The sequence below is a fragment of the Chiloscyllium plagiosum genome, unplaced genomic scaffold, assembly GCF_037043375.1.
Source record: "Chiloscyllium plagiosum isolate Xiang-an unplaced genomic scaffold, Cpla_swu_hap1 HiC_scaffold_10, whole genome shotgun sequence".
Classification (NCBI taxonomy): domain Eukaryota; kingdom Metazoa; phylum Chordata; class Chondrichthyes; order Orectolobiformes; family Hemiscylliidae; genus Chiloscyllium; species Chiloscyllium plagiosum.
The window spans coordinates 27,264,944-27,277,465 of NW_028270148.1; the positions used below are offsets into that span (position 1 = coordinate 27,264,944).

General features: G+C 41.9%; 1 protein-coding gene across 1 annotated transcript in view; it reads left to right on the plus strand.

The window, feature by feature from the left end:
* The window catches only part of ryr2a (ryanodine receptor 2a (cardiac)), a 769,474-nt gene that overhangs the window by 745,319 nt on the left and 11,633 nt on the right, over positions 1 to 12,522 (plus strand). The window contains exon 99 of the mRNA XM_087991236.1: positions 156 to 312. Coding sequence (XP_087847362.1) covers positions 156 to 312 — 157 coding nt within the window. The remainder of the gene's footprint in view (positions 1 to 155; positions 313 to 12,522) is intronic.

Sequence of the window (12,522 nt, forward strand, 5' to 3'; positions counted from 1 at the left end):
CTTGGATTAGGTGAATTTTTTGTCAGGTTTTCAATTACAATGATTTGTTGATTTGGTGGTTTGAAGTATAAACAAAGGACAAAGTATTTAGAGAGCTCAATCTGAAGGTGAGATGCATGCTCATCTGAAGTTGTCACTTATTCTTTTGTTTACAGTGTTACATGTTTCACATGTACGTGGGTGTTCGTGCTGGTGGAGGTATTGGTGATGAGATTGAAGATCCAGCTGGAGATGAATACGAAATCTATCGAATTATCTTTGATATCACCTTCTTCTTTTTTGTAATCGTCATCCTGTTGGCCATCATTCAAGGTGCGGAGATATTTTGCAAGCGCATTTTGCAGCTGCTCGGGGAGATTGTATTATTGTGACTATGTTTCACCATAGTCTTCATCAAGGATGGGGAACCTGCGGCCTTAAGGCTGCATGCGGCTTTCCAGGCCATTGTGTGTGGCCTTTTGAATGAATCCAAATTTTGCAGAACAAATCTTTTATTTTTTATTAATATGTCTTTTTTTGTCCCACAAAGTAATTAAAAGGTTAGTTAACTTTAGAATTAACATTTTTTTTTCATTTTTTTTAGTTAGTACATGGTAGTGAGATTTTTATAAAATAATGTGAATTTTGAAGAATATATAATTGAAGTTTCTAGGATGCGGCCTTATTAGATTACAACTAACATAATGTGGCCTTCCAACATGAAAAGGATCCCCACCTCTGGTGTCCATTAATAGTTTTGAGAGGGCAGATGGATTTATATAAGCAATACACTGATAGAATATCCATCAGGTGGTGATTTTTAAAACTGCGCTGGAGGAAACCTAAGTGACACAAGTGGAATGCTTCTTCAGACCTTAACCAATAAATATCCTGACTACATAATGCATGAGCAGTGAAACAGGAAAGTAGTGGCTAGTCAATAGCTAAAGCTGATAACTATGCTTTTTGTGCACTAAATAATGTTAGAACTAGTGATTTTAACATTTTAAATTTGACAGAGTTATGAATATGTGGCATATCTCATTTCATCTGTACTTCCAAGTTTACAGGCACAATGGTGTAAAATTAATTATATACTATGAAAGATTGTGAGGAATCTTAGAGAAACTCAGCAGGTCTGGCAGCATCTATGGAGAGAGAAACAGAGTTAATGTTTGAGTCTGGTATGACTCTTCTTGAGTTCTGACTTGAAATGTTAACTCTGTTTCTCTCTCCTTTGATGACGCCAGACCCGCTGAGTGTCTCCATCAATTTCAGTGTTTGTTTCAGATTCCGAGCATCAGTAGTACTTTGTATTTACTATTGTGAGGAATCAAGGAGTAAAAGCACTTTTTTAGTAACACGTTGGACAACAGACAACAGAAGGACTCAGGTCTAATCTGTGGTTTATGCATGTTGGCTAACTTTAGCTGGCATGGAAATTAAAGCATTTCAAGTGCCTTTGGGCAAAGGGGAAGGCAAAAACAAAACAGCCAGAAGTGTTGTTACTGAATTCCAGCTTCCTGTTTACACTGGGGAACAAGTTAGTACACAATGGATGACAATGAAATTGAGCTTGGTCTTAATGGCACGTTGCCCAGTCACCAATGTCCATCATCATCACCATAATGTTTAAATGTCATTGAAATACCCACCACAAAATATTGTTTAACATTATCTTGGAAATTGTTGCAGATATCGGGCAGTTGCTTCTGGTGGTACAGTGGGTTTCCTGCTTCAGCACATGTTCCTCATGAACTGTAGCCAGTACACTCCTGGGTAAAAGGGGGCCAAAGATCCTATGAATTGGTGTCCCAGCTGGGAACTGCCACCCTGATCATTGAGTCATAGAGTCATAGAGATGTACAGCACGGAAACAGACCCTTAGGTCCAATACGTCCATGCCGACCAGATATCCCAACCTAATCTAGTCCCATTTGCCAGCACCCGACTCATATCCCTCTAAACCTCTCCTATTCATATACCCATCCAAATCCCTTTTAAATAATGCAATTGTACCAGCCTCCACCACTTCCTCTGGCAGCTCAGTCCATATACACACCACCCTCTGCGTGAAGAAGTTGCCCCTTAGGCCCCTTTTATGTCTTTCCCTTCTCACCCTAAACCTATGCCCTCTAGTTCTGGACTCTCCCACTTCAGGGAAGAGACTTTGTCTATTTATCTTATCTATGCCCCTCCATCTTGGAATAGATTCAGGGAAATATACCCCAAATCCTTTGCACTATTGTTATGACATGGGGTAAACCTTCCTGCTTAAACCAGCAACACAGAAAAGATTTATCCTGTGCAGTAACCTGTGAAAATTCGAGAGGCCAAGAACCATTTAAAGTGAAAATTAACAACTCTATTCCTTAATGTATAACACAGAATAATTAATTAACAAGTATTTACAACTCCTTCCTCTAACCTATCTTCTACCTTCCCTTCTATAATATCAGTCCAATAAAATCCCCGATTAAGATCTACAAAACAAAACTCCTTATCTCAAAACCAGGCAGTTTTTGATTCTTCTTTGTATTCCTGTCTTCTTTTTTTCTTGGGGATTCTGCTTCACTGGTTACTGATTGATAAAGTTACATTTAAGAGAGCTATTTTTGGGCAGTCTCTACATGCTAGTAGTTTGGCAGTTCTCCTCCCAACTGTACAATTCTCCCTGGTCTTATACCCCCAAAAGCATCAAATCGTGTCATTGGCTTTTAAGATTGTCAATATACTAAATTAAAACTGATTGGAATTTGGTTTTTATTTTGGGATATAATTTAAACTGATTTGTCTAATTCGAATCTGTTTTTGTCTCCAGGCAACCAGCTACCCTAACTGCTGGACCAAAAAGTTACATTATATCTTTTTCAGAACACTTGGTGCTGTCAGGTAGTTCTCTTGCTTTTAACTCTCTTAAAGGTACAGTACACTCACACCTTCATAACACCTCCCCCCTTAAGAAAAAATGAACCATCATAATGAAAAGATGGCTTCATTTTTTTTCTATTTTTTAAACACATTGCCCTAACATACCGATAACCTTAACATAAGTTCACCTTAAACATCTTCCCATTTACCTGTTGTTTTAAAAAATTCTCAAGGTCAGGTTCGTAGGAGAGTAGTCTGACACAGAACAAACGACGAAGAGGCGAGTCTGCTAGAATATGAGCATTTTATTCCCCGCAGCGTCGCCACAACCAGGTCTCATACTTACAACGGGTCTGGCTTATACTCACTCTACATGTTACCGGAACTGGGAGCCGTCAGTTCTCGTAGAGCGGTTGCCAACAACCCACGCTCGGCGGTTAAACGTAACCCCGGAGCAGACTCACCGAACTGGAGACTTTTCCAGCTGATATACTCTTTTCCAGATATAAACATTCATGTGAACAGCAGAGCAAGGCTAAAAAACACATTCCATTCTGGTTACATACAGATAAGAAGATTCACACGGGGAGGTGTGTAATAAGATTCACACGGGACTAAGCAACACCTCCATTCCGGTTAGATTCACACATGTATTGGGACATAATTTTTAACCGTTTCACCACATTCCACTGCTTGGCCCAATACATGTGTTACATTATGATTCACACATGTATTGGGACATAATTTTACACCACATTCCACTGCTTGGCCCAATACATGTGTTACATTATGATTCACACATGTATTGGGACATAATTTTACACCACATTCCACTGCTTGGCCCAATACATGTGTTACATTAAGCTTAATTCAGTTCAATTCGTTTCAGTTAATTTCAGTTCAGTCAATTCAGTGTAGTTCAATTCAGCTCAGTTCAGGTCTGTTCAGTTCAATTCAATTGTGTTCAATTCAGTTCCGTCCATTTCAATTCAATTTAGCTCAGTTCCATTTTGTTCCGTTCAATTTGATTCACTTCAGTTCCACTCAGTTCAGTTCAGTTCAATCCCATTCAATTCTGTTAACTCCGCTTCAGCTTTTTGGACATGCCCACATCCTCCGCTGTACCCCAGGCAAGGGGTTCTTCGGCAGGACTGGGATCCTCTCAAGGGTGGACAGCAGCGACCCTGGGGTTCCTCCGGTCGCCCCCCACCATTTCTCAAACAAACTGCCACGTCATGCCACGGTCCATGCCATCCCGGGATGGTCGGGACCTCCACAGTTTGTTCTTCTGGTTTCTTAGTCTTTTTCCAAAACATTGTTCTGTATCAAAATCTCTCCTCAATTGCGATTGACCCTGCTCGCAGCGCCAAATGTTTTAAAAAATTCTCAAGGTCAGGTTCGTAGGAGAGTAGTCTGACACAGAACAAACGACCAAGAGGCGAGTCTGCTAGAATATGAGCATTTTATTCCCCGCAGCGTCGCCACAACCAGGTCTCATACTTACAACGGGTCTGGCTTATACTCACTCTACATGTTACCGGAACTGGGAGCCGTCAGTTCTCGTAGAGCGGTTGCCAACAACCCACGCTCGGCGGTTAAACGTAACCCCGGAGCAGACTCACCGAACTGGAGACTTTTCCAGCTGATATACTCTTTTCCAGATATAAACATTCATGTGAACAGCAGAGCAAGGCTAAAAAACACATTCCATTCTGGTTACATACAGATAAGAAGATTCACACGGGGAGGTGTGTAATAAGATTCACACGGGACTAAGCAACACCTCCATTCCGGTTAGATTCACACATGTATTGGGACATAATTTTTAACCGTTTCACCACATTCCACTGCTTGGCCCAATACATGTGTTACATTATGATTCACACATGTATTGGGACATAATTTTACACCACACCTGTATATATATATATATATATATATATATAAAACATTAAATAAATACAAATCTCATCTCGACTTTATCAGTTAAATCCGCGATAACACATCTGCGATTACATTCTTGCGACCTGCAACATGTGTGATTTTTAAATTAAAAGTAAGACTCCAACAAAATAGTCTCATATTCTTGTCTTTAAAGCGTTCTAAGAATGTAAACAGATTGTGGTCCATGTACACCACCGTCTCCGACACATTGTTCGTGACATACACATGAAAATACTGTCAGGCCAGTTCCAATCTCAATAGTTCTTTTTCGATTGTGGAGTATTTCCTTTGGTGGATGTTGATCTTCTTTGAAAAGTAACCAACTGGCAGTTCAGTCCCATCCTCGCCTTCCTATAGGAGTACAGCTCCAACTCCTATGTCACTAGCATCGATGGTAACTTTAAAAGATCTTGAAAAGTTTGGTGTAGCTGAAACTGGTTTGGTGGTTAATATTGATTTCAAATAATCGAATACCTCCTGGCATGGTTCTGTCCACCAAAGCTTTGTGTTCTTCTTCAGCAAATTGGTTAATGGTGCCCACTACACTGCTGACGTTTGGAACAAACTTCGATAGAATCTGCTGAGTCCTTAGAATTGAAGCACCTCTTTCTTCAAGCTTGGTCATGGAAATTCCTCAATGGCCTTCGTCTTTGCGTTCCGTGGGGTCAACCTTCCATGACTGATGTTATGTCCCAAAAACATCACCTCTGCTTTCGTGAATTCAGTTTTATTTAAGTTTATCACCAGTTTTGCTTCTTGTAGTCAGTCAAAAAGCTCTGCCAACTGTACCATGTGATCTTTCCAGGACTTACTAAAGATCAGTACATCGTCCAAATAGACTTCACAGTTTGTTAACCCAGCCTCAACTCTGTTCGAGAGTCTTTGGAATGTGGCGGGTGCATTCTTCATTCCAAAGGGCATCACTTTAAACTAATCTAGCCCATTTGGAGTTACAAACACAGAAATTTTTTTGCTGTCTCTAATAAAGGTACCTGCCAGTAACCACGCATTAAGTCCAACTTGGTGATGTAACTGGCTTGTCTGACTTTCTCAGTACAGTCCTCCAATCTCAGAATTGGATATGAGTCTGATTTTGTAATGGCGTTGACCTTCCAATAATCCACACAGAATCGTTGAGTCTCGTCCGATTTGGGAACGAAGATGATCGGCGAACTCTACTCACTCTGGCTTGGTTCAATGATGTCCTTGTGGAGCATGGCCTCCACCTCCATCTGGACCTCTGAAATATTCTCTGCCTCCTTTTCGCAGTATGCATCCACATATATATCTTTTATCATCTTGACTTGCTGTTGCAAGTCTCTTCCCCTTTGAGGACTAAACACTTCTATCTGACCCTCTGCCTGTTCAGGGTTTTCCTGTCAAACAGGGTATCCACTAACTGAACCTCAACTCCTTTATCTTTCTCTTTACTTTTTGCTTTGTGCTGTGACTTAAGATAGTGGGATCTGGTTACCACACAGTCTGGGAAAGTACCAGGATATTTCTGTTTTAACTCCTCACTTTCTCTCACTTTTAATTTAATCAACCACAAGTCACCAAAATTAAATAATTGTCTCACCTATGTTTTAGTTTAAGATCAAGGACATTAACCTGCAAATATTTAAATGTGCTGAGATTTTTCGTATCCCCAAATCTATTCAACTCTGTCTAAACCAGTTCAAATCCTGACAACAAGCCCCCAAACTGTTATGACACAGTGTAAACCCTCCTGCTTAATTTAAACCAACAACACAGAAAAGATTTATCCCATGCAGTAATCTGTGAAAATTCAACAAGCCAAGAACTATTTAAAGTAAAAATTAACAACTTTATTCCTTAAAGTATAAAAGAGAATACTTTACAGCAACTATTTACAACTCCTTCTTCTAACCTATCTTTTACCTTCCCTTCTCGAATATTATTCCAATAAAACCCCCGATTAAGATTTACAGAACAAAACTTGTTATCTCCAAACCAGACAGCTTTTGGTTCTTCTCTGTATTTCTGTCTTCTTTTTCTTGGGGATTCTGCTTCACTGGTTACTGATTGATAAAGGTACAGAGATGGCTGGTCAGGTGGTGTGCTGTAGCTGTATGATGTGGGAGCTGGCTGATCCCATTGTGAATGGCAGTGACCACATCTGCAGCAAGTGTTGGTTGCTGGAAGAACTCCGGATCAGAGTTGATGATCTGGAATCTGAGCTTCAAACACTGCAGCGCATCTGGGAGGGGGAGAGTTTACCTGGACTCTTTGTTTCAGGAGGCAGTCACACCTGGGAGATTAAGTAATTCACATTCAGTTAGTGATCAGGGACATCAGAGTGTGACTGTAAGTGAGGCAGGTAGGGGGAACCTGAGTTCAGGAGTGCAGGAGCCTCAGCCCTTGACCTTGTCCAACAGGTATGAGATTCTTGCTCCCTGTACGGATGAGGAAAAGGGTTCTGGACAGGATGAGCCAACTGACCATGGCACCATGGTGCAAAAGGCCATTCAAGAGGGGGGAGCAAAAAGACAAGTAGTTGTTATAGGGGATTCTATAATTAGGGGGACAGATAGTATCCTTTGCAAGCCGGATCGGGAGTCTCGCATGGTGTGTTGCCTGTCCGGTGCCAGGGTACTGGACATCTCCGACCGGCTTGAAAGGATATTGGAGCGGGAGGGGGAGGATCCAGTTGTTGTGGTCCACGTTGGGACTAACAACATAGGCAAAGCTAGGGTGGAGGACCTGTTTGGGGATTATCGAGCACTAGGAAGGAAATTGAAGTACAGGTCCTCAAGGGTCATAATCTCTGGATTACTGCCTGAGCCATGTGCCAATTGGCATAGGGATAAGAAAATTAGGGAAGTAAACATGTGGCTAAAGGATTGGTGTGGGAAAGAGGGATTCCACTTCATGGGGCATTGGCATCAGTTTTGGAACCGGGGGGGATCTGTACCGTTGGGACGGTCTCCACCTGAACCGATCAGGTACCAATGTTCTAGCGAAGAGGATAAATAGGGTGGTCAGTAGGACTTTAAACTTCTGAGTTGGGGGGAAGGGAAAGTGAAAGTGACAGGGAGTATGGAGTTAAATGGAAAGATAAGCGGCAGGATAGCATATGTGCAGGCAGATTTAAACTTGAGACAGACTGGGAATGCAGCAAAAAGGAAGGATAACTTAGGACATCTTATGACTTCCAATATCTCTAATGATAACAAAGTTAGCACTAAGGCACTTTACCTGAATGCTCGTAGCATTTGTAACAAAGCAGACGAACTAATGGCACAGATCATCGTGAATGATTATGATGTGGTAGGCATCACAGAGACGTGGTTACAGGGGGGTCAGGACTGGCAGTTAAACATCCAAGGGTTTTCAACTTATCGAAAAGACAGGGAGGGGCAGAGGGGGCGGGGTTGCCTTGTTATTTCAGAACAAAATTAAATCTATGGTGCTGAATGACATAGCGTCGGATGATGTGGAGTCTGTGTGGGTGGAATTGAGGAACCACAAAGGCAAAAAAACCATAACGGGAGTTATGTACAGACCTTCTAACAGTGGTCAGGACCAGGGCCGCAACATGTACCGGGAAATAGAGAAGGCATGTCAGAAAGGCAAGGTCACAGTGATCATGGGAGACTTCAATATGCAGGTGGACTGGGTAAATAATGTTGTGGATCCAAAGAAAGGGAATTCATGGAATGCTTACAGGATGGCTTTTTGGAACAGCTTGTCATGGAGCCCACAAGGGAGCAGGCTATTCTGGACCTAGTGCTATGTAATGAACCAGACTTTATAAAAAATCTTAAAGTAAGGGAACACTTAGGAAGCAGCGAACATAATATGGTAAAGTTCAGCCTGCAGTTTGAAAGAGAGAAGGCAAAATCGGATGTAATGGTGTTACAGTTAAATAAAGGTAATTATGAGGGCATGAGAAAGGAACTGACGAAAATAGACTGGAAGCAGAGCCTAGCAGGGAAGACAGTAGAGCAAAAATGGCAGGAGTTTGTGGGTAAAATTGAGGACACTGTACAGAGGTTCATCCCCAAGAAGAGAAAGATTATCCGGGGAGGGATTAGACAGCCATGGCTGACAAAGGAAGTCAGGAAATCTATCAAAGAAAAAGTGAGAGCCGATAAAGTGGCCAAGAGCATTGGGAAATCAGAAAATTGGGAAGGCTATAAAAACAAATAGAGGATAACAAAGAGAGAAATAAGGAAGGAGAGGATCAAATATGAATGTAGGCTAGTCGGTAATATTAGAAATGATAGTAAAAGTTTCTTTCAATACATAAGAAACAAACAACAGGCAAGAGTAGACATTGAGCCACTTCAAACTGATGCTGGAAGCCTGGTGATGGGAGATAAGGAAATAGCTGGAGAACTTAATAAGTACTTTGCGTCAGTCTTCAGTGGAAGACATGAGTAATATCCCAACAATTAAAGGGAGTCAGGGGGCTGAGTTGAGTATGGTTGCCATTACAAAAGAGAAAGTGCTAGAAAAGCTAAAATGTCTTAAAATTGATAAATCTCCTGGCCCTGATGGGTTACATCCTAGAGTCTGAGGGAGGTGGCTGAGGAAATAGCGGAGGCGTTGGTTGAGATCTTTCAAAAGTCACTGGAGTCAGGGAAAGTCCCGGATGATTGGAAGATCGTTGTTGTAACCCCCTTGTTCAAGAAAAGATCAAGACAAAAGATGGAAAATTATAGGCCAATTAGCCTAACCTGAGCTGTTGGTAAAATTCTAGAATCCATCATTAAGGATGAGGTTTCTAAATTCTTGGAAGAACAGGGTCGGATTAGAACAAGTCAACATGGATTTAGTAAGGGGAGGTCGTGCCTGACAAACCTGTTGGAGTTCTTTGAAGAGGTGACAAGGAGGTTAGACCGGGGAAACCCAGTGGATGTGGTCTACCTAGACTTCCAAAAGGCCTTTGATAAGGTGCCACACGGGAGGCTGCTGAGCAAGGTGAGGGCCCATGGTGTTCGAGGTGAGCTACTGGTATGGATTGAGGATTGGCTGTCTGACAGAAGGCAGAGAGTTGGGATAAAAGGTTCTTTTTCGGAATGGCAGCCGGTGACAAGTGGTGTCCCGCAGAGTTCAGTGTTGGGGCCGCAGCTGTTCACGTTATATATTAATGATCTGGATGAAGGGACTGGGGGAATTCTAGCGAAGTTTGCCGATGATACGAAGTTAGGTGGACAGGCAGGTAGTACTGAGGAAGTGGGGAGGCTGCAGAAGGATCTAGACAGTTTGGAGGAGTGGTCCAGGAAATGGTTGATGGAATTCAATGTGAGCAAATGCGAGGTCTTGCACTTTGGGGAAAAAGAAAGGAAGCATGGATTACTTTCTAAACGGTGAGAAAATTTGTAAAGCCAAAGTACAGAGGGATCTGGGAGTGCTAGTTGAGGATTCTCTAAAGGTAAACATGCAGGTTGAGTCCATGATTAAGAAAGCGAATGCAATGTTGTCAATTATCTCAAGAGGATTGGAATATAAAAGCACTGTTGTGTACTGAGACTTTATAAAGCTCTGGTTAGGCCCCATTTGGAGTATTGTGTCCAGTTTGGTCCCCACTCCTCAGGAAGGACATACTGGCACTGGAGCGTGTCCAGCAGAAATTCACACGGATGATCCCTGGAATGGTAGGTCTAACATATGAGGATCCTGGGATTGTATTCGTTGGAGTTTAGAAGATTAAGGGGCGATCTAATAGAAACTTACAAGATAATACATGGCTTGGAGAGGGTGGATGCTAGGAAATTGTTTCCGTTAGGCGAGGAGACTAGGACCCGTGGACACAGCCTCAGAATTAGAGGGGGTAAATTCAGAACAGAAATGCGGAGACATTTCTTCAGCCAGAGAGTGGTGGGCCTGTGGAATTCATTGCCGCAGAGTGCAGTGGAGGCTGGGACGCTAAATGTCTTCAAGGCAGAAATTGATAAATTCTTGATGTCACAAGGAATTAAGGGCTACGGGGAGAATGCGGGTAATTGGAGTTGAAATGCCCATCAGTCATGATTGAATGGCGGAGTGGACTCGATGGGCTGAATGGCCTTATTTCCGCTCCTATGTCTTATGGTCTTATTTAAGAGAGCTATTTTTTGGTCAGTCTCTCCATGCTGTCGGCTTGGCAGTTCTCTTCTCAACGTTCCCTGGTCTTATACTCCCAAAGCATTGAATTGTGTATTTGGCTTTTAAGATTGTCAATATACTAAATTCAAACTGGATTGGAGGTTGTTGTTTTTTGGGGGTATAATTTAAACTGATTGGTCTAATTTGAATTTGTCATTATCTCCAGGCAACCAGCTACACTAACTGCTGGACCAAAAGGTTACATTATATCTTGTTCAGAACATTTGGTGCTGTCAGGTAGCTATGTTGCCTTTAACTCTCTTAAAGGTACAGTACACGCAAACCTTTGTAACACTCTAATGGCCAACATATGGCAACTAAATAACTTGATTGGAGGTACAGTGGTGAATCTAGATCTGCCATAGCATTGAATTGTTTCTGTTTGTACACCCCAGTCCAACACCGGCATCTCCGAATCAAAATTAATGAAGACTGCATGGCTTCATTTCTTAACACAATTCCTGGAACCAGGAACAACAGATTATTTCAATGGAAGGTTTTTCAGCTCCTGCAACGAGTTTGATAATTATCTTTGAACTGCTTAAGGGTATTTACTTCTCTGTCAATGTTTGAAATAGTGCAATGGGTACAACCTTGTGTCTTTTGGTTTTTTTTTTGGAAGACCGAGAGGTAAAACAGAAATCCTGGGGTCATCTGACAGCACTAGACACACACAGCAGTTACCCATCTGTGCAGCCACACCAGAATAATATTCAGGCAGAGACTTCTGTAGACAATTCCAACGTTACAAAGGAAGTCATCACTTGTTCTTTACAGATCTACAGAATCTGGGGATTGCATGTATCTTTTATGCTGTTGAGTCTCTAGTGATTGTAACAAGATCAGTAGTGATGAGCCAAAAAGTATTCTTCTGAAGAAATTCGCTCACAACAGTCTTCTTTGAGCATTTCTAGCATCATGCCATTCTTTGGGAAGACAAAGTGTGGGGAAAAATGAGTGCTATTCTGGCTGGCAATCAGTGACTAGTGGTGTGCCTCAGGGATCGTTATTGGGACAGCAATTATTCACAATTTATGTAGATGATTTGGAGTTGGAGACCACGCGTACAGTGTCAAAATTTGCCGATGTCAATAAGATGAGTGGCAGAGCAAAGTGTGCAGAGGACTGTGAAACTTTGCAGAGGAACATAGATACATTGAGTGAGTGAGCAGAAGCCTGGCAGATGGGATACAATGTCAGTAAATGTGAAATCATACATTTTGGTAGCAGTAACAGCAAAATAGATTATTACTTGAGTGGTTAAAATGTTGCAGCATGCTGATTTGCAGAGGGACCTGGCTGTCATTATGCATGAATCACAGAAGGTTGGTCTGCAGGTACAACAAGTAATTAGGAAGGCAAATGGAATTTTGTCCTTCATTACTAAAGGGGTTGAGTTCAAAAGCAGAGAGGTAATGTTGCGGCTGCACAAGGTGTTGGTGAGACCATACCTGGAGTACTGTGTGCGGTTTGGTCTCCTTACTTAGAAAGGGTGTACTGACACTGGAGGGGATGCAGAGGAGGTTCACTAGGTTGAATCTGGAGTTGAGGGGGTTGGCTTATGAGGAGAGGCTGAATGATTTGGGATTATATTCATTGGAATTCAGAAGAATA